The 23,479-nt window shown below is 32.1% G+C and overlaps 2 protein-coding genes across 2 annotated transcripts in view; both read left to right on the forward strand.

The window, feature by feature from the left end:
* Window positions 1-23,479, forward strand: part of LOC143069126 (angiopoietin-related protein 2-like) — a 99,089-nt gene that overhangs the window by 54,034 nt on the left and 21,576 nt on the right. The gene's annotated exons all lie outside the window — the stretch shown is intronic.
* Window positions 1,118-23,007, forward strand: LOC143069830 (ficolin-2-like). Its single transcript, XM_076244634.1, has 6 exons — window positions 1,118-1,166; window positions 1,609-1,742; window positions 12,854-12,950; window positions 19,021-19,185; window positions 20,659-20,757; window positions 23,000-23,007. Exons 1-6 carry the CDS (start codon window positions 1,118-1,120, stop codon window positions 23,005-23,007), a joined length of 552 nt encoding a protein of 183 aa, XP_076100749.1.

Below are 23,479 nucleotides of genomic sequence, written 5' to 3' on the forward strand. Positions count from 1 at the left end.
CGCAAAGTTGTTAATAAATCCTTTATGTGACATGTGACGGAGCCAATATCGTTCACTTTAGCTAAAATATTTTTAGAGGTCATTGTCTTGTGGATATCGAAGGCCCGCTGGTCGTGAATAAGTTTATAAAATCTAACTCAGAAGTTGATTTTGTTATCGGAATTCTGTTTTACGCATTTTACTTCTTGCCGACTTGTTTCTTTATTATTATGAGGCTGACTTCATGCAGGAACTTCTTAGGAAGAAAGATAAGAAGTTAGCAATATCCTTTAACTCTACTTTCCGCTATATAGATGACGTTCTTTCACTAAACAATTCAAAATTTGGTGACTATGTGGAACGCATCTATCCCATCGAATTGGAGATAAAGGATACTACAGATACAGTTAAGTCGGCTTCATATCTTGACTTCCATCTAGAAATTGACAATGAGGGTCGGTTGAAAACAAAACTTTACGACAAAAGAGATGATTTCAGCTTTCCAATTGTGAACTTTCCATTCCTAAGTAGCAACATTCCAGCAGCACCTGCATACGGGGTATATATCTCCCAATTGATACGATATTCCCGTGCTTGCATTTCCTATCATGATTTTCTTGATAGAGGGTTACTGCTCACAAGGAAGCTATTAAACCAAGAGTTCCAAATGGTGAAGTTGAAATCATCCCTTCGTAAATTTTACGGACGCCATCACGAGTTGGTTGACCGTTATGGAATAACCGTTTCACAAATAATATCGGATATGTTCCTTACGTCGTAACTACAATCCCCTTCCCTTTCATGAATGTGACCTACCGAATTAGACTATTTACCGGATTTGTAATCACATAACCAACACGACGGGTGCCACATATGGAGCAGGATCTGCTTACCTTTCCGGATCACCTGAGATCACCCCTAGTTTTTGGTGGGGTTCGTGTTGTTTATTCTTTAGTTTTCTATGTTGTGTCATGTGTACTATTGTTTTTCTGTTTGTCTTTTTCATTTTTAGCCATGGTGTTGTCAGTTTGTTTTAGATTTATGAGTTTGACTGTCCCTTTGGTATTTTTCGTCCCTCTTTTAAACATAAATTTTTAAACTTTACTCTTTCCAAAAAGTATTTATTAAATTTGTAGACATGGATGCAATTGAGGAAAAACTTGAAAAAATGCACAGTGATATTAAATGTAAGTGGGAAGTACAGTGTATAATTTTAGCTTTTTGAAATCAACAAAAAGAGAGAAGAACAGATAGAACTTTTTCTAATAAAACGGGTACCTGTATGTTTAACAAAACTGTGAACACACTGAAAGGAAACTGTAGACATGAATATTCAAAAAGAACTTAGAGCGATAGCCAAAATTAGAAAACATTTCATTTTAAAACAACAATTATTTTGATATCCTCAAAAAATACTTTGATGTATGTTTTTTAAACATGTAAACACGAATAAACTGAATATTATGGATCCACTAAAACAAATGATAACGGACTCACAAACACAAACAGTGCTAAACAAAAGTTTAACTTAATGTAAGAATGAGTAAATATGAATTTTATATTCTATATTAGTATAGGATTGAATAGTTTTCAATCCAAGATTTCAAACTGTTTTTATATTTCATATAGGCATTGGGCTTCGTGGGCTTATACCGAAAGATTGCAGTGCTTGGTGTATCAGTATAAGAAACTCTGGGTTTATAACAGTTTACTTTGATGATAACAGAAATCTGTCTGTGCTATGTGAGAAAGGGGGTTGGACTGTAAGTAGAAAGAAATTGTTTGTGTGCCAAGAAATTAGTAAAATCTAATGATCTTGAAATATCATTAATAATCATATACTAATTATTATTATTTTTATTATTATTATTATTGTTGGTGGTGTTGGTGTTGGTGTTGGTGTTGGTTTTTTTTTATTAATTTATTTGTTTATTTGTCTTCTTTCACTAATGTTTATTTGTTTGTGATGAGAAGTAAATGTTTCATTGTGTTTTGTTTCGTTTCTTGTTGTCTTTTTATCAGAGGATAATTCACAACTTGGGTGGATTTTGAGTGCCAACATTTTCACAGTTAAAGTGGTACTGATTTGCCAATGTAAAAAATTATCAGCTTGGTTTTCCTTTGAACACCCGTACTGAATATACATTTTGTTCAGAAATTGTTCTATAAAATTTCCTCATTCAATACCTCTGATTATGAACTTTTAGTTATCGAGTATAATGACAGCCAGTTTAAAAAGATTCTCTTTGTGAAAGTTTTCTGTTTCTAAACCAATTTAAATATTGCTGTAGTTAAGGTTTTAATTAATTACAAAAAGTGATTTCATCCTGTGATAAAATAGACTATTTAGAGAAATGTTTTTAATTATATCATTGAAAAATAAATGTGATTCAACTGGCGAATTTCAAACATAAAAAAGGCACTTTTTCGAAGACAGTTGTTGGTTTAACCAAATTGTTTCATTCAAAATGAGAAGCAGGTGTACGTCAAGAGAGCATACTATACTCTAACACATGTACATGTATGTTTGTTTGTACCCTTGTCGTCCTTTTGAAATTAGTTGATCGTTGTCTCCTAAGTAATGATATCACATACATCTCCCTTTTGTTTGTAAATTGTTCATTTTATCCCAGCCCCTTATTCCCAACCGCGTTCCACCCCGAATTCAGACCGTACGTAACAGTCTAGCTTAACATGTCGCCGCACGGAAAATCAAAAGTCTTGGCATACAATACTCATCAGTATTAGTCAATATCTATCACTACCAACTGCTCAGAGTCTGAAAAGACCATATTTTGTGCTCGACCAGTAAAATTGAGCACATATTTTACTCGACTAGTCTACATTATCTCGACAGTACTTTTTAAAAATTACTCTGATTCAGTACTTGGGTATCTTGGGGTAGTCTGAAGTGGTCTCAACCAAGGCTCGACCGGTCTAGACCTGTCTCGGCACAGTCTCGACTAGTCTTGACCTTCAAATTTAGTCTTGACTGGTCTAAATAAGCCCATCTAACTTAATTAAATATAGATCTTACAAAATTCCAGGTTATTTGGTAGTTTGGTTCATTGCTGTGAAATTGAAGAATTTAATTAATAGGTAAAAAAAAAAGATTAAATTCAGATAGTCTTCTTTAATGATTTCTATAACTTTTTCAAATCAACATAGATTTTCATTAAACTCTACATCTATCGCAATTATATTTTATTTTACAGAATGCCAGGTCGTTTGGTAGTTTGATTCATTGCTGTCAAATTTGAGGATTTAATTAATAGGTAAAAAATCTAGAATTTTCAGTCGGACTGAATTCAGATAGTCAACTTTAAATTTGTTGATCACATTTTCAAATTAACTTGGATTTTCATCATACTATACAGCTATCTCAATTATATATTGATCTTCTAGAATGCTAAGTTGTTTGGTAATTTGATATATTGCTGTCAAATTTAAGGATTTAATTGATAGGTAATTTAATAAGCTAGAATTTTCCGTACTAACTAAATTCAGATAGTCATCTTTAATTTTTTTTTTAACTATTTTAAAGCAACTTGGATTTTGATCAAAATCTACGGCTATCCCCATTATATACTTATCTTACAAAATACAAGGTTATTTGGTAATTTTGTTAATTGTCAAATTTGAATATTTAAATTATACGTATATCTATCTAAATTTAGTCAAACTGAAAATTTTAGCCTTTTTTTTTACCTTTAACTAAGTCCTTAAATTTCAACAGCAATACACCAAAATACAGTACAACCTGGTATTTTGTAAGACAAATATATAATAAAGATAGCTAAACATTTTAAAAATGACACCTTGGTTTTGTTAAAACTTAGATCTTTCATAGCAATCCTTGATAAGTTTTGAAAAAAGGAAATGTGTTCCAAAGTTACAGTAAACATTTATTTTTATCAAATTTAATTAAGTTTTGCCAAAATTAAAGACATGGCATACAAGAAGCACTTTACTAAGGTTTAATTACATCAGTACATGTCTTTCACAGGAAACAAGAAAGACCTATTTTCTTAAACTCGTGTATTACGTATCTAGTGAATTCAAAAGGCCTTGCGATTTAAGTTAAACAGAATGTTGCAATTTTGAATGAATGTTATTCAGAATGTAATACTCTGACCAGGTGTGATCTTTTAAATGAGTTTGCCCCTAGCAGGAGGTTTTGCTTTATACTTCATATGATCACTAATCAGAAGAACAATTTATTAATTCATTTAATTTTTTATCCATTTTAAATAATTAAATTTGACAACAATAAACCAAATTTCCAAATAACCTGGTATTTTGTAAGATGAATATATAATTGAGATAACTAGATTTTGATGAAAATCCAAGTTGCTTTGAAATAATTAGAAAAAAACAATCATAGATGGCTATCTGAATTTAGTCAGAACTGAAAATTCTAGCTTTTTTTACCTTGATTAAATAAATCCTTAAATTTAAATTCAAACAACATAACAACTTGGGATTCAGTAAAATCAGTATACAACTGAGGTAGCTTTATGAAAATCCAAATTAATTAGAAAAAGTAATACACAAATTAAAAGGTGAATATCTGAATTCAGTCTGAACTGAAAATTCTAGCTTACTTAATTGCCTATCAATTAAATACTCAAATTTGACAGCAATAAACCAAACTACCAAACAACCTGGCATTCTATAAGATCAATATATTATAGAGATAGCTGTAGAGTATGATAAAAATCCAAGTTGATTTGAAAAAGTAATAAACAAATTTAAAGATGACTATCTAAATTTAGTCCGAATTGCAAATTCTAGCTTTTTACCTAGATTAATTTAATCCTTAAATTTGACAGCAACACACCAAACTAAATAACACCTAGGATTCAGTAAGATCCATATAAAACGTAGATAGCTGTATAGTCTTATGAAAATCCAAGTTAATTTGAAAAAGAAGTAAACAAATTTAAAGTTGATTATCTTAATTCAGTCCGACTGAAAATTCTAGCTTTTTTTTACCTATTAATTAAAACCTCAAATATGACAGCAATAAATCAAACTAACAAACAACCTGGCATTCTTTAAGATCAAAGTATAATTGAGATAGCTGTAGAGTTTTTTAAAAATCAAAGTTAAAGATGACTATCTGAATTTAATCCAATTTATTTTTACCCATTAATTAAATTCTTTAATTTCACAGCAATGAACCAAACTACCAAATAACCTGGATTTTTTTAAGATCTATATTTAATTTAGTTGGATGGGCTGGTTCAGACCAGTCAATACTAAACTTGAAGGTCAAGACTAGTCCAGATTGAGTCAAGAGTGGTCAAGGCAGGTCATGACTGGTCGAGACCATTTCAGACTACACCAAGATCATGAAGTACTGAATCAGACTTATTAAGTAAAGTCGAGACCAAAGTCGAGTACAGTTAAGTAAATTTAAGTACTGTCGAGATAATGTTGAGAATAATCGAGTAACATTTGTGCTGGATTTTACTGGTCGAGCACAAAATAAGTTCTTTTCAGACTCGGAGCAGTTTGTAGTGTATTAAACCACACATGTGTGGCTTATTGGGACCACTTCAATATAACTAACTTAAGAAAGGGTTATAATTCTTTGAAAAATCACTTGTACGTTTGTGTCATCAATTTTCATCAATTTTCATCAATACATTTAAGCTTATAAGTAACACAGATTGTTTGCAATTATCTGTCACGTGAATGATTAAAAGGCATAACCAGACTAATGTCTCAAATCTGATCGATATAGAGCTAAGTATCAAGCCACTGGAAGGCACTCTTCAATCTATTAAAAGGAATGGATGAATGGCGTCTTTAGAAACTATATTTCAACTCCCTCAGGCAATTCCCCTTAAATGGCTTTTCTCTTTTCATGTCATAAGCTCCTTACCGGTTTCCTATAGCCATTTCCCCGTGCCATCTTTTATGGGAGGCGAAAAACTGAATCCCATCAACATGATATGGTGAAATTCAAGCCTCTTGTTCCAATATAGTAGCATGATAAGCTTATGGTGCAATCATTTCAGTGATGTCAGTTGGAATTGAATTATTCATTAAGGGAAAGTAACCATTCTTCTAACTAGTTTAGCATTTCCACACCATCATCGTATCATTATACATTCAATGTCAATGCATATATATATATATATATATATATATTGTTTTCTGTTTAGTATTAAATTTATTTTAAGATCCATTTTGTTACATCTTGTGATCAATCTTATTTGGCAATCGCCAATGGCAGTCAGCAGAGTTAAAGAACATCAGTAATTCGACCTGTTAGTCAAATGCGTTTTGTTTAAATATACTTTTTCACTTTTTTGGTCTTTTGGAAAATGTTGTTTTTGCTGTATTTAGACCCTTCTACAACGAAATTTGTTTTACATGCACACGTATAAAAAAAATATTATCCAACGCAATCATAGGTTTGAACGTAGTTTTCAATTTAGACTTGTTCATATTTTTTCGTTTGGGCTTGTATCATATTTTCCCTCCGGTTTATATGATCCGTTCATCCTATATTGACTCTTAAAATTCAAGAGTCTATCTTAAATTGAGGATACATTATATGGCCTTCCAAATACCGTTTCGATCCCTAACATCACTGACGAGACATTTGTTGTCGAAATCCGGATCTAGAAAATGTTGTTTGTGCTGTATTTAGACCCTTCTACAACGAAATTTGTTTAACATGCACACGTATAAAAATTGCGATTTTATCCAACGCAATCATAGGTTTGAACGTAGTTTTTAATCTAGACTTGTATATATATATATATATATATATATATATATATATATATATATATATATATATATATATATATATATATAACTCGTCTAAACATCAACCCAACAATGTTAGATCTGTAAATTTGCTTTCGCAAATTTTTGGTTCTTCCCTCGCCGGGATTCGAACCCATGCTACTGTGATATCGTGACACCAAATCGCCTGCACTGCAGCCGTCCCGCTAGACCACACGACCACCTGGGCTCTCAAAAAAAGAGCTTTCGGTGGGCATGTGTTACCTTTCCACGTCAGTTTTAATCTAGCGGCGTACTACAGTACATGATATATAAGGCATGAAGATGTTATTGTTACAGATCAGCTAAATTATCTATAGTAAAGGATCCTACAAATAAATGTAAGATACAGTCACAGAAAATAATTATATTCATAAGTACGTCTGAGTCAGTGACAACCCTACATATATATATATATATATATATAAGTACGTCTGAGTCAGTGACAACTCTACAACAGATTTATCCATCGGATCACCAGCAATGATGGTGATTAATGGCTGTGTACATTATGTATATACAACTCGTCTAAACATCAACCCAACAATGTTAGATCTGTAAATTTGCTTTCGCTAATTTTTTTGTTCTTCCCTCGCCGGGATTCGAACCCATGCTACTGAGATATCGTGACACCAAATTGCCTGCACTGCTAACTCAGACGTACTTATAAATATGATTATTTTCTGTGACTGTATCTTACATTAATTTGTAGGATCCTTTACTATAGATAATTGAGCTGATTTGTAACAATAACATCTCCATGCCTTATATATCATGTACTGAAGTACGACGCTAGATTAAAACTGATGAGAAAAGGTAACACACGACCACCGAAAGCTTTATTTTGAAGCCCAGGTGGTGGTGTGGTCTAGCGGGACGGCTACAGTGCAGGCGATTTGGTGTCACGATATCTCAGTAGCATGGGTTCGAATCCCGGCGAGGGAACAACCAAAAATTTGCGAAAGCAAATTTACAGATCTAACATTGTTGGGTTGATGTTTAGACGAGTTGTATATACATAATGTACACAGTTATGAATCACCATCATTGCTGGTGATCCGATGGATAAATTTGTTGTGGAGTTGTCATTGACTCAGACGTACTTATAAATATAATTATTTTCTGTGACTGTATCTTGCATTAATTTGTAGGATCCTTTACTATAGATAATTGAGCTGATCTGTAACAATAACATCTCCATGCCTTATATATCATGTACTGTAGTACGACGCTAGATTAAAACTGACGTGGAAAGGTAACACATGACCACCGAAAGCTTTATTTTGAAGCACAGGTGGCTGTGTGGTCTAGCGGGACGGCTACAGTGCAGGCAATGTGGTGTCACAATATCTCAGTAGCATGGGTTCGAATCCCGGCAAGGGGACAACCAAAAATTTGCGAGATCAAATTTACAGATCTAACATTGTTGGGTTGATGTTTAGACGGGTTGTATATATATATAAAGTGCCTTAAAATGTTAGCGTATATTCAATGATTGACTTCTTCTCCGACAGGGACTGGAACCTTTTATTTTTACTTCTCAATTCTACTAAAACCCCGCCTAGCATTGCGCCTTATAATAATATCAACTTTCGGTTCGAGAGGTGCTATCTTGGTATATGTTCGAGACGTTGTGTAGTAGGTCGTAAGGCCTTAGATGGATTTAAAAGAAAAATAAGCTTCTCGTACTACTAGAGAAGGACATGAGGTGTTATATATATGAATATATTCTGATTTGGTGATCACATTCATTCTTTTCCACGAACCCTTGGTATTTGTGACATGTAACTTTGATGTAGTTTGTAAGATCCAATTGTCAACCCTTTGTTTTGGTTTAGCCCATACGAAGAATGAAGTTTGGTAACAGATGTTGAGGTCATTTTTGAAACATATGATGTGCCAGTGGATATAATTTCTTTAGATATTTTTGGAAACCGCCCGCACACCACTGCTTACTATAAGAAGGGTCAAATCACACTGGATATACTTGGGTTACTTTGTGTTGTCTTCATAGTATGGTTCTATATATGTTCAACTCTCCATAACACCATCAAGAGAATATTTTACGGGAAAATGCACGATTGTTAAACCGAAAATCATCACACGAAGGAATCGTAAACAAACGTTGCTAAATAAACTCATCATAGATACCAGGATTTTAAGCATTTTATTTTACTTAAAGTAAAATTATTATTTAAATCTATCCAAATCTATTTATATCTGTTATTGTTAATGGTTTAAGGTAGCAATAAGCAGTAAGGAAAAATAATTTAAATTTACCCTCATAAATTTTACCATCCCCTTTTCATTGCTTTCTTGCAAATTAAGCTTACTGTTTGTGTCATATATGTGAATATGTATGTAATCAGAATATTCCATAGATTTTATATCCAGTAGTTAAAACGGTAAAATTTCATTTTTGTTTGGTGTATCCATGGCAACAATCTGCATTTATTTGTTATTAAATATTGCAAACAGGGGGGGGGGAGATGTCACATATTCCCCAAAAATTTGGCCAGAAGTAAAATTCAATCACTTAAAGTAATACCTTTTCTGAAACTGTTTACATATATCTATCATGAAATCTTATAAAAATCATATGTCTATGGTCTCATTTTTTTTGTAAGATTGCGTCAAAAACTTCGTGTAGAAAAAAGTGTTTGTAAACATTACATTATTTCTGAACCTATGACAGGTGTAGCTATGAAAATACGGAGATTCAAACAATAAATAGCCCATAAAATATGTAAAAATAATCTTGATGTTCTTATAAACTATCCGTGAAAGCTAAATTAGTATTCAGCTGTCTACAAATTAATTTAATAGCACAATAACTTTCATATTGGGAAAATCCACAGGGGCCAACATGCGAAACCAAACTCCTAACTGTGTATTGCTACCTTAAAAGTTAATATTTTTGAAATTCTCTCATTCAACTAATTTTCTGTGTCATGCTAGCTAAAACTAGTAAGATGATCTTTTATTTGTATAATTTGTTGAGTAATGAATATTTTATGAATGTTAGGAGTTGACACTGAAACGCGACAAAAAGTGATTTGAAAAAAGGTGCTAAGTCAAAGTCTTAAATCTCCTTTTAAGCTCATTTTTTGGTAAAATCTTATAAATCAATTTTTGTCAGTTTTTAATGTCGAAAACCTTCATAAGATCTCTGATGTTGCAAAATTGTATAAAATTTAGCAATTTCAGAAAAAAGTATATGTACATTAGTTTTATAATGAACACTATCCATTTAGTTATAAAAAAAAACATATGCATCATTTTTTTTTTAATTTGACGTTTCATATGACATTAAGCTTACTGTGTGTGTCATATATGTGCATATGTATAAAATCCGAATCTTCAATAGATTGTATATCCAGTAGTTAAAGTGGTAAAATATCATTTACTTGTTGTTACAAAACAGAGACTTGTGATACCTTTGAGTTGCACAAAACTTTCATTCTTCTACATTTACACATACCAGACTTACAACTGCCTTCCTTGCACTGATAATTCACAGAACTTTGCCCTCCACTTTATGACATCTTACGCACCATCTCTCTCACATTCATATCACTCATTGAGAATTCAGACACATTTAAAGTTGCATTTGCCAGAAATTGAACCTGGTTTCTAGTCAAGTATTCCTTTATTTTTCCAACAAAGTCTTTAGTTCCAATTTTATAGCCGCCATGTTCATTCACATTCATCACCACGCCTGTTATGTTATTCTCATTGGCAGGACCAATATCAATGGACGGAATAGGAATGATAACATTATCACCTTGGGAGAGAACAGCTAATCGGGTTTATGAATTTTTGTCAGGGCATCAGTTTGTACCTGCTGGCCAGAAATGGTCCTCTTTCGTTCACGCTTGATGTCAATATTTGAAATTTCACACAAAACCTCACTGTTATTAACAGCAGGAATATCACCACCAGAAAGCGCCCTCTTCCGAGGAAGTATACCAGTAGATGTCATGCATCCTGATACTTCCTAATCAACCAGTGTTAGCATCCCTACATTCAATAACCATTCTTTCTGTTTCTAACTAGTTTGTTAATTGTTGTCTGCTGAATCATGACCATTCAATTCAACATCTGTTTCAGTGTTTGTGTCAGTAATAATGTCCGTCTTTGACATTGTTTTGTCAGTTTCAATTTCAGTGTCGGTATACTGTTCTGTCCCGGTAAAATGGTATTCTCCGTATTGAAGACCGTAGCTTGACCTATAATGGTTTACTTTTATAATTGTGACTTGGATGGAGAGTTGTCTCATTGGCACTCATACCACATTTTCCTATATCTATTCCCTGTCAGTATTATTGGATACAGAACTTGCTTCAAATATTGCTTCAAAGTCTTCTTCTGTTTGAATACCAGGTAAGAATACCAAAGAATGTTTATTGACTACATGTGTATTTTAAAAGTCTTTAAGGTATAAAGTAATTATAAAAACTTTTATATGGTCATTAACTGTATCAATAAGGTATCAAACTAACATGAATGGACAATAACAACAAAAAATGTGGTGCGATAATAGAAACATAATTTTATTTTCAAATTTTGTACAAGACTAAACCATTTTTAAGCAATATTTTGTACATGTTATAACATGTATGAGGTACTTTCGTACATATTATAACTTGTATTTTTTGCATTTTTGCTTATTCTTTAGTTTTATATGTTGTGTTATTTGTCTGTTTGTCTTTTTCATTTTTAGCCATGGCGTTGTCAGTTTATTTTCGATTTATGAGTTTGACTGTCTCTCTGGTATCTTTCGTCCCTCTTTTATAACCTGTACAAAATCGCAACTTGTACACGACATATCCATGGCAACAATCTGTTGCGACAAAAACTTCGTGTAGAAAAAAGTGGTTGCAAACATTACATTCATTTCTGGACCTATGGCCGGTCTAGCTATAAAATTACAGAGATTCAAACAGAAAATAGCTCCCAAAAGACATAAAAAATAATCTTGATAATCTTATAAACCATCTTTGAAGGCTAAATTAGTACTCAGCTGTCTAAAAATAAATGTTATTGCACAATAACTTTCATATTTAAAAAATCCACCGGGGCCAAGATGCGAAACCAAACTCCTTACTGTGCATTGCTACCTTAGCATGATACTAGCTCAGTTTGCTCTGTGCTTTCACTTCAATGTAATAGTGAGTTCATTGACGGGAAAGGCATTCGTCTAGTCCGCTTCGATCCAAAGGATTGCCATATTTGTCCTATTCGAATAGAAATAATTCATTGGGGCTTGAATTTATGCTGATTTTACCACGGGTTGGTCATGTTTGCCGATATTTTACCCCTTTGCTGTCGCTCGTGGTAAAATATTTAGAATAAAGGGCACCCGTGGTAAAATGAGTATAAATCCAAGCCCCCATTGTTTATTTCTTAATTAACATAACTGAATGGTGCCATATAGATAAGTGCAATGTCAGCTATACGAAAAGTGAAATTTTTTCAGCCATGTAACATAGGTGGCTTCAAATTTCCTCCTTGACTGTAGGAAGTAAGGTGAGTGTCGTCAAAACAAAGAACTTCTGTACCAAACATTTCTTCTCTTTATCTCAAGCCGGAAAAAAATCTACTTTAGCATTCTTTTGAATCAAGAATTTCTAAGGAAAATACGGAAAATATATTTAATAAATGGCAGTGTAATATTGTGATGGTGATATGGGGATCGCGAAAGTGGCTGTAGTTGTACATATAGCCAACTTACCTTGGAGAAAGAATAGCAATGATCCAAATTTCCCAGGGAGGAAAATGAGATCATGCCATTCTCATGCAGGGAGAAAAAATGTGAAGGGGAAATAGCTATATAGCACCGCTATTTAGTATTCATTAAGTTTCAGTACTCATGATAAAGGTGAATCCAAAAATAAAAAAAAACACTATTTTCTTGTGGTCACAAGGCAGAATATAATTTGAAATGCTTCCCCAAAGATAGAGAGATTTATTTATTTTTTAAATTACGCGTCCAAAATCTTCATAATCTCATCAAATATATCAAATAATCTTTTCTTATTCATTTGTATTTATAAAATAATTGTTTTAGGTCATTCAAAAGCGGTTTAATGGTGCTGTTGAATTCAACAGAAATTGGACGGATTACGAAAATGGATTTGGAGATATATATGGGGAGTTCTGGTTGGGTAAGACAAATTTGACTTATATATCTTGATTACTGCTGTAATTAAAGTATAAAATATTATCCTTTAAAGTAAAACATGAACAATCTCAAGAATTGTGTTTTTAATTTCATTATTCGTACACAAGGAATATAACACGTTTTGTCATTAAACAAACATCAATAGTCCATTTTCATATTACCGACTTTTGACTCCGAAATTTATATTTTTTCTACAGGTGTCCTTCTCTATGGTATGACATCCTGGTACTCGGTCAAGCAAGAGCAACTTAAATAAATGCATTCAAAATTGACATGAAAAATCACCGGAAAACAGTTATCTTTCCCTCCAAATTGCACCGAGTATAGATTTGATTTTACTTCTTTTGGTTTCTCGTAATTGACCGAGTACCAGGATGTCCTACCACAGAATAGGTAACAAGTCAAAATATTGTAGAACCCGGATTCCAAAGTCGGTAATATGAAAATGGTCTATTGTAAAGGACAATGTTAGCCAATCACAACATCGTGATGTCACTCTTAAAGAGTACATGCAGGGTGCATTCTATTATGTAGTTATAAGTTCTTTTTATTTAATTATATGTTTTACATTTTATTTGATAAACCAGCTTTGTTTAAAATATTTGCAATAAGTAAAATTGTTTTCATCAATATACAAGCATACAATTCAGGCAAATAAACAAACACACAGTAAAACTCAGATTGAAAGAAGCCCGAGTCCGAAATCAGAATAGGTAAGAAAAGAAACTAAGCAAAATGATAATGATACATAAATTAACAAGGGAATACTAGCACTTACTGACATGTCAGCTCCAGGCTTCAATGAAACTGATTGCAAGATTATGTCTACATCATATGAACATCAAGCACAATCCCTCCCGTTAGGGTTTTAGTATCCTACCATTTTTTATGTGAGTGATATGAAGACAAAAAGCGCATGTAACGCACAAAATTATAAGCATGGTGCCTGATGAGTGGTTTTTTTTTCAAATGCAGTCATTTGTTGAAATCCATACATATACTAAATACTGTCGTTTCTCCAAATCTTTAACATTACGATTAAATATTGTATAAATGACACTATCGTGGCCAGACAATAACAGCTGCTTAAATTTACTTGGATAAAAAAAAAAACATTTGAAGTTAAATAGACAAAATCTGTTCTACATTAACTACTGTACCATATATATTTAAATTTAAAAAAACATAAAAATTAGTAATCCTAGACAATATCTACAAACTTGCAAATTGCTGGTATTTTCTGAATCTAATCCCTAATCTCCCATCTGATCCATGTTTTATCTCACAAAATTCTTTAGCCTTAGAAAGAAATATTTTCATTAATTGCATTAGTTTATAAGGCTTCAATCCCGATCACTATCCTGGCCATAGCCTACGCATTGGAGCTGCCACAACTACAGGTAAAGCACATATTGAAGACAATTTGGTCAAAGTACTAGGATGCTGGTCCTCTGATAGTTATTGCAGGTATATAAGTGTCATATTCTTCAATTAGATAAACTCATCATAGATACCAGGATTAAATTTTGTATTTACGCCAGACGCTCGTTTCGTCTACAAAAGACTCATCAGTGACGCTCGAATCCAAAAGAAATAAGAATACCAAATAAAGTACGAAGTTGAAGAGCATTGAGGACCAAAATCCTAAAAGTTATTCAATTTAGTATGCACAAGATTAGTTAGGTAATTCTTAACACATAGCATTATGATATTTGATCTATTATAACAAATGTATTTTTATTATTATGATTTTATATGTCAATAGGTGAGTTTTATAATTAGGTCTTTCCACTTTTCTGTGGAAAGACCTATTGTTTTTCTTCTGATTATTTTTTTTTTTTTTTTTTTTCTTCCGCCTAATTTTGTTCTTGCGATAAACATTTGTTTCGCAATATGTAGCTTAGATATTTGGTATATGATATCGAACAGTTTATGCACTTTTGAAATTTACCCTGCGTAAACGAATACTTTTCTTTGTAGGAGTTATCTCCCCAAACACTGTTTTCCTTGTTAGCGCATCTCCTTCGCAACCGTAAAAGATTATGACAAATTTATTTTACAAAATTGCTCGTTATATCCTTCGCATGATTTGTCCTATTTTGACCGAAGCGATATGACCGCTCCATATGAGAGTTATTTCCCCTTATGCATCTGATATAAGTGATATGAATTTCTATCTTATAAATCATAAGTGATAGAGACCTAGGATCTTTTGATTTGAGGTCCTTGGTCCCAAAAAATGAAAATTAGGTCAAGGTCAAAGGTCAAGGTCATATTCTAATATTTGAATTTGGCTTATTTTCACTTATATCCAAAGACTGTATAAGATATCAACAAATTATTTTTGCTAAATTGTTAGTTGCGACATGTCGTAAGATGTAAATTTTGATTGCAAGCGTACGTTGAATGTAAAAGGGAGTTTTCTCCCCTCTTGTATTTAAAAATACGCGTTTGGTGATATAACTCATTAACTAAATGTAATAAAGACCTATGGTCTTTTGATTTGAGGTCCTTGGTTTATGACCTTGAAACTGATCTCAAGGTCATAGCTTAATTTGACGTTCTAGATTTTGACCTTTGTTTTTATTCTATATGTATACATGATAAAGATATACAACTTTTAGAAAAAGATATCAAACCATTTAACCTTGTAAAAAACAACCGGAAGTGACCTTTTGTAAACCGGAAATAGCTATTTTTTTGTACTTTTTAATATAAAAGTATATAGAACCAGATATTTTTGGAATCAGTGTCAAGTAAATATTCAAATATAATCGGAAGTAACATTTTTCAAACCGGAAGTAACAAATTATCTCCCTTATTTAAAAAAAAATGTATGGAAACAATATATTTTTGGAATCAGTTTACTAGGAGCTATCATTTGACGATTGAAATGACATTTTAAACTTAGTTTCACAACTTTTCATATCAAAATACATTGTTTTGATGGAAAGACCTTCAATTGTTCTCTGAACAATTGGTTTTTAATTATATGGTGGTTTTTTTTTCTCATGCCTTTATTGAAGGTGAATAAGTTCATACTCCAAAACCCTTTGGGACACTCAGCTGTTCCATCTGAGTATTTGGACCTTGGTTGAATGTTATCACTGGTCTTTTCTAAAATTGAATTCATCCCCAAGCATTTCGGGGACAAATTTATTCCAGCGCCAGTTTGATAGACCTGCTAATTACTACTTGTAATAGCACCACATGGGCTATCCCCTGATGCAGACCTCGCACAACCTGAGTGTAGCTGAGACATTTATTCTCATCTTCTCTGTGGAGACACTCCACTTCCTGGCTGGCGCATTGTCGGGCAGGCAGGTTCTTCATAACACTGAAGGTTACAAGCTGACTTGCTCAGCTAGGCAGGGATAGGGTCGTTTACTTTAAAATGTAATCGATTAAATTACAATTACTTTGCTAATAAAATTCAATTGATTACATTACAACTACATCTTATTTCAAATTTAATCGATTACATTAGATTACTTTTCTTTAAAGTAATCATGATTACTTTGGATTACTTATGATTACATTGTATATTGCAATATCAAATAATTTCTTATAACTTTCTATCCTCACCAAAAAGCTAAGTTTGGTGATTTTTTTAAAGCCTTAATCTATTCATCTTATTTTAAAGAATTTAGACAAGTACAGTGTCACATGTGTAATTTGATAACATAGCTATAGACAAGTGTTCTTTCTCTAAGTAAAAGATATAACTTTGGTTTTTTTCTACAAATTTTAACAAATGTCCAATTAACCAAAAACCAGAACAAACAATGAAAATTAATTAAATATAGTTTTATTGTCTGTGGGGACATAATTGACAAATCCATAAATGTTTTACAGGTGTCAATCACTACTTCCATTTTATTTAAAACAAAGGTGAGCTTGGATATTACAATTTTATTGTCTTAATTGCAATATCAATAAAGTAATAAGTGGTTAATTGTCATTATTTCTTTGAATATTTTTAATACTTGATGTAATTAGAAAGCATACATCATAATATTTATGGAAAACAAAATTTATTCACATTGTCAAAAAATAAAATCTGGTTTTAAATTTCATTTTTAATTAATTGGGCTCATGCATTTATGTCGACCATCGAAGTCAATTTGGAACTGAATGTTTTCTGCTTTTGAATTTCAATGTAGTTTTATCAAAATAGTGGGCAAACTTATATGAAATTTGAGTTTTTATCAGAAGTGTTCAATCAAGGACAAAACAAACTTTCAAGTCACATTCTTGTATCATAAGAGTTCAATCTCACAACGAAACATTGGAAAGGCAAATCTATTTGGCAAACTGTTAACAAAATTAAACACTTGGTTATACAAAACTTGTTATATAGATGATACAATTAATTACATTAAACAAAGTCCCATCATAGTGAATACTAGTTTCATGATTTTTCTTTGATGCTTTACATTTTCTTATTTTCATATTGTCTATCAAAAATTATTTTCATATATATAAGAGATTTGTAATCAGCAAGTAATCATGTGAATGTGAATCACCTGTTTTTTGCAATATAATCGATTACATTATGATTACTTGTAATCAGAAATGGCATGATTACTGATTACATAGGATTACACTGCAAAATGTAATCGATTACAGCTGATTACGATTACTGACTACGATAACCCCGTGGCTGCGGCAGGAACTCAAAATTGTATTTTGTATGCCGAGTATTTCTCAAGGAACAAAACTGATTTGATTGCTTTAATATAATAAAATTATTATTCTAACATATCTTCTTGCTTTAAGCCAGTGTGACTTGCAAGTATTATATTTTGGTTTACACACAGATATCCCTTATGTAAAATTTGGTTGAGTTGTGTTTGGAGTTGGTCATTGGTTTACAACGCTCAAATATATGTGTTGCTGTCTTGACTTTAAATGAGATTTGCTCAATCAGGAGAGTTAATTGAACTAAATATTGGACATTTGAACTTCTCATCAATACACACAGGAAATAATCAGGACTTCTCATCAATACACACATAAAATAATTAACCTAAATTACAGCTGTAAAATACAGGTTGATGTGACCATTAAACTTTTCATTTCATCTATGGAAGGCGTCCATTATGAAACTTTGCTCTTTGAAATAGGTAATTAAATATAACTCAAAATATTTAGTACACCTACAATTGGTGACCTACTATGTTTTGTCCACTGACACTATACATTTATAAAAGTTTTTTGCATACCACTCGACACAAAATATTAAACAACTACCTTATTAAACTACAGAAAATATTTACACCTAACGAGATTTCAGAAAAGATTTGAGACTACAAGAAAATTACAATATGAGACTATTACACAGACTGACTACATACAGCAGGTTTGAATAAACAATGATATAAATTGGCGATCACCTTTTTAAAAATTGTTGACTTTCTTAAATCTTGAAAAAAATTAAAACAAAGAAAATGAAAAAAACATAAATAATACATTAAAAGTATGTTTCATTATAATAACGTTATGTTGATCGGCTAACAGCAATCTCGCGTCATTCTGAAGGTTTATCATAATGAAATGCATGATGATACAAGCTTCCACAATAAAGTTCACAGGTAAATTAAAGAAAAATTGATATAAATCGTATTTTCATTATCCTACGGGAAAATGTAATTATAAGTATTAAATGCTTCTTTTAGTAATTTTATATGGTTGTAAAAGCGTTGACCGTGCACACTATTGTAGAAAGAACCGCTTCCGCGCTTCATCCAAATGTATTTCGGTCAATACTTTTACACTCCAATAAATTTACAAAATGGAGCATTCAAGTGTTAAATAAATTTTATCTTGATAATTATGAGCTTACTCAAAGTTTAGCACTAATTTTTTTTTTAAATAGCAACTTCAGTCTACTCAAGCTATATATAAAATAAAAATTATTTAAGAACCATAAAGCAATGGAAATCAACATTGTATGTTTATATGTACACGATAATACTTGTTTATTTATATGATGGTCTAAATATCTGCTGTTTATTAAATTTTTGGCATCAATATACACACATTCAATTTAGGCAACAAGAATATAGCGGAACTAACATCAGAGGGAGGTCATGAACTTAGGATCGATGTGGAGGACTGGGACGGACACAAGCGTTATGCAGTTTATGGAAGCTTCTCAATAGGCGACGCATCTACAAAATACCGGTTAAGTATCAGTAATTACTCAGGAAACGCAGGTATATATAACAAGTTATTTACCGGTGATAAGGGTGGAGTGTTATGTCTTTTTCCCCAGAAAACATTGCATATGTTGTCATTTCAAACATCTACGTTAGGGTCGATGGAATAATAATTCACATGCATACTCTGCTTTTTCATTATGTCTACTTAATGGACATGCCCCATCAACGTATTTTTTTTGCGTAATTTTCAAAACAAAATACATGTATTGCTTATTTGTTCAGTCCCATCAAAATTGCGTTATAATTTACCAAATCAGGTTAATTGTTGCTCGCAAAAGATTTGGGTATGATATCAAAATAAACTCATCATAGATACATAAAGAGGCTTACGTAGTATTTCGTCAGATTTTTAACGTTTTCGTTTAAATGAATACCAATGAAAAACGCATGAATTCTGGCAAACAATAAACTATGCTTTTTTACATCTGAAATGGTTTGGATATTTATAAAATATTGTGATTTCTAGTGCAAAGTACAAAAAGTGTCCGTATTTCATTTTCTCGTAAGAATAATCTAATAAAATTAAGAAAAAAAATAAAGCGTTTTTACAATACCTAGAGAAAAACACAAAATCAATTAAAAGGGCACTTAAGTATACTGTACTTTAATATAATTTAATATTGGTTTGTGTTCTTCTTTTATGCCGAAGAATTAAATTTAAAAAAAAACATTCAACAGAAAATGCGGAGTTGAATACACTTTGATGTGTTAGGCACGAAGAGCTGAAATCGGTCTTTTAACGCTTATCATGGCTAATCAAATTAAACAGACTACTTCAATCTGACTTTACTACTAATAACAAAATAAAGAATAATCCATTTAAAGCCGTGTCTATCGATACAAAACTGAGAGGCTAAATATACCAAAGGGATATATAAACTCATTAGTCGAAAACATATTGACTAGCAAAAATAACATCAAAACAACCAAAAGACAAACAACAGAACCCAGAACTGCAGAACATAGAAAATTAAAGACTGAGGAACACGAACAAGTATATGTACTGTTTGAATATAGCATGAAAATAACATGTCTTGGTTGATATTGCATGCATTGGCATCTCGTCTCACACAATTCCATCAGTGTTCACTTATTTATTTTCTTCACTCATGATGATCCAGCATTCGTTGAAATGACAACTCTTATATATAGACAAAGGGTAGTCTGATGATTACAGTTAATAAGAGAAGGACGAAAGAGACCAGAGGGAGAGTCAAACTCATAGATAGAAAACAAACTGACAACGCCATGGCTAAAAATAAAAAGACAAACAGACAAATAATAGTACAGAAGACACAACATAGAAAACTAAAGACTAAGCAACACGAACCCAAGTTATTATTATACTTACTTCTTCGTAGATTTGTATAGATTATGTAGAACTTATTTGGAAGAACGTGTTTATTCCGTTGTCAAGGATGATACTTTTAACGACCAAGAAGTGTAATGCTTTCTTTTTCTTTTCAGGTGATGGAATGAGATATTTTAATGGGATGAAGTTCTCAACATATGATCAAGATAACGACAGAGCCGAGATCAACTGTGCTGACTTTCACGACTTTAAAGGTGGATGGTGGTACAATAACTGTTGGCTTTATAATAACGCCAGGCTAAATGGTCATTACACTCATGGAAATAATACTGTTCAGGGTAAAAACACCTCTCTGAAAAAATCCACTATGAAGATTCGGAAAGTGTAATTACAAGTCTTACTATCAATAAATGCATGCAAAATAATGTATTTTGAGTGGAGTTATTTTTCTCTACATAATTTTAGTTAATACGTGTGGTATTATGATGTTGATGAAAATATGGTTTTATAAAGAGGGGCGAAAGATACCAGAGAAATAGTCAAACTCATAAATCGAAAATACACTGACTAAAAAAGAAAAAAAACAGACAAACAATAGTACACAAAATACAACATAGAAAAATAAAGACTAAGCAACACGAACCCCAACAAAAATTTGGGGTGATCTCAAGAGAACGGGATAGTAGTTACGACATAAGGAACATATAAATATCGTACATTCGAAGAACTTTTTTGAATCATACTCTTTATGTTATTGATTTATTCAGTTTATGTTGCTTGCAATATCCTTTCTAAAATGACCGCTTTCCCTGTCAGTAAACTGGGAAAGGAAAAAAATCCTGTTGGTTCGGTCTTGTTGTTTCCTATTCACTTTGTTACTCTACTTCTTGGTTTTCTTTTCTTCTTTTCTTATTTACAAGCTTCCTACTGTACCATCAATGAAGGAAACAATGGAGCCAGTATTATTCTTGAACTCAACTTTCAACTATATAAGTTATAAACTTTCAAGAAAAATTGGTTGGTTTAAATAGCAACTATCTTATTGAACTGGGTTGATATCTTAAAAAAAAGTTGATTACCCGAAAACCAAAACTGAAGGAAAACAAATACAGAGACATTAAATTGTTGTGTTACATTTATTTGTATACTTTTCTATAACGGTAGTTAATATAAAACAGGGAGATGTTGTATGAGAGACAATTATCCATCAGACTACAATGACGCGGATATAAATAGATATAAGAAGATGTGGTATGAGTGCCAATTAGACAACTCTCACTCCAAGTCCCAATTTTTAAAAGTAAACCATTATAGGCTAAAGTACGGGTTTCAACACGGAACCTTGGCTCACATCGAACAGTAAGCTATAACAGGCCCCACAATTAAAAGTGTAAAACCATTCAAACGTGAAAACCAACTGTCTAATCTATATAAAAACACGAGAATCTATAAACTTGTTTGTGGGCGCTCAACCCACCAAATCCTCGAACAATGGTATTTATATCAACTTTACTCAGTTGGAAATAATTTGATTCATGAAGTCGGTTTAAAACACAAAAGCATCTAACATGAGGACAAACAACACATAGTACCGATCTATGGGTACTCGCAGTTATAAAAGTTTGTCCGACGTTAATAAATCTAATTAATAGATCATATTTTCTCAGACAAAATCAAAGTGTCAAAAATGAGAATCCAAAACTTTTTCTCTCAATTTATTGCATGGGTCAATCGAGTCAAGGTTCTACGCTTTTTCAAAAACAAATGATGATGATAGATTGGTCGCCCAGTAGCAAACATTACAAGTATATAAGGACGAGAACTTGTTATTGTGATATACATATAGATGTTATTTTTACTAAATTGACATATAGATTAAGATTTTAGCGAATTCACAAGGAAACAGTCACACTTAATAATCCGTTAGAATTGAGCAGGGTTTGATTATATTACTTTATACCGTATTCTATCAACAGTTAACTTAAAAACGGTTAAACTTCCTTGTTTTATCTAAAAAATAACTGCTTAACCTTCGATTGATTTGTTTTACAATGAACAAAAAGCTATGGTCGTTAACTTTTATACTTACATTCGCTTTTCCAGGGCGAGTATCTATAATACTAAAATAACGAGGTCCAATTTGTTAGCCGGCATGGGGTGAAAACGACGAATCAAAGAATTCAACTTTATATATAACTAATATAAGACAATGGTGTTGATTAAAAATTATACCATTCCAGGCCCTTTTGTTTTCCACATAATTAATATTACCAATAATTAACAAGTTCCGGATCAAACCCGATACCGATACCAATAGTGTTTGTCACCTTTTACCTACATTTGTGTATTACCTAATATGCAAGTTTCTCATCTGTCAGGCGCACCACGTACATGCACCAAACGGTGTATTTGGGATTTGCTAAATACACGGGTCATAATCACACCTAAACTTGACACTGCTAAATTCAATCATTGTCACATTGTTTCCTATTGTAGTATTTTAATCAACATGACTTTATAAGATGACAATACGAATAAAGAAAATCCATACTTAAAATAAGGCGAAGGTACAGTTTCCAATTTGATAACCGGCATGACGTAAAACGGCGAATAAAAGAATTCAACTTTAAATGTATAAATAACTAACATAGGACAATGGTGTTGATTAAAAATTACACCATTTCAGGCCCTTTTGTTTTCCAAATAATTAATATTACCAATAATTAATAAGTTACAGGTCGACGGGTTCAAACAGAAAGATTTTGAAAGCTGAGAAAACCGTGCATCTTATAAACAGCATGGATTTATCAGAGGACAATACCAATACTAAAAATCCAGGATAAAAATAAGGCTTATACATAAATAGAAACCTTAATTCAGACACGACCCTGCGATATCGCGGATGTGTTCTAGTCATATATAAATTGAGAAGATGCAAATCAATATAACAGACAAAATCTAAATTACTGAACTCTT

This window comes from Mytilus galloprovincialis, chromosome 3 (assembly GCF_965363235.1).
Source record: "Mytilus galloprovincialis chromosome 3, xbMytGall1.hap1.1, whole genome shotgun sequence".
In the NCBI taxonomy this organism is placed as follows: Eukaryota; Metazoa; Mollusca; class Bivalvia; order Mytilida; family Mytilidae; genus Mytilus; species Mytilus galloprovincialis.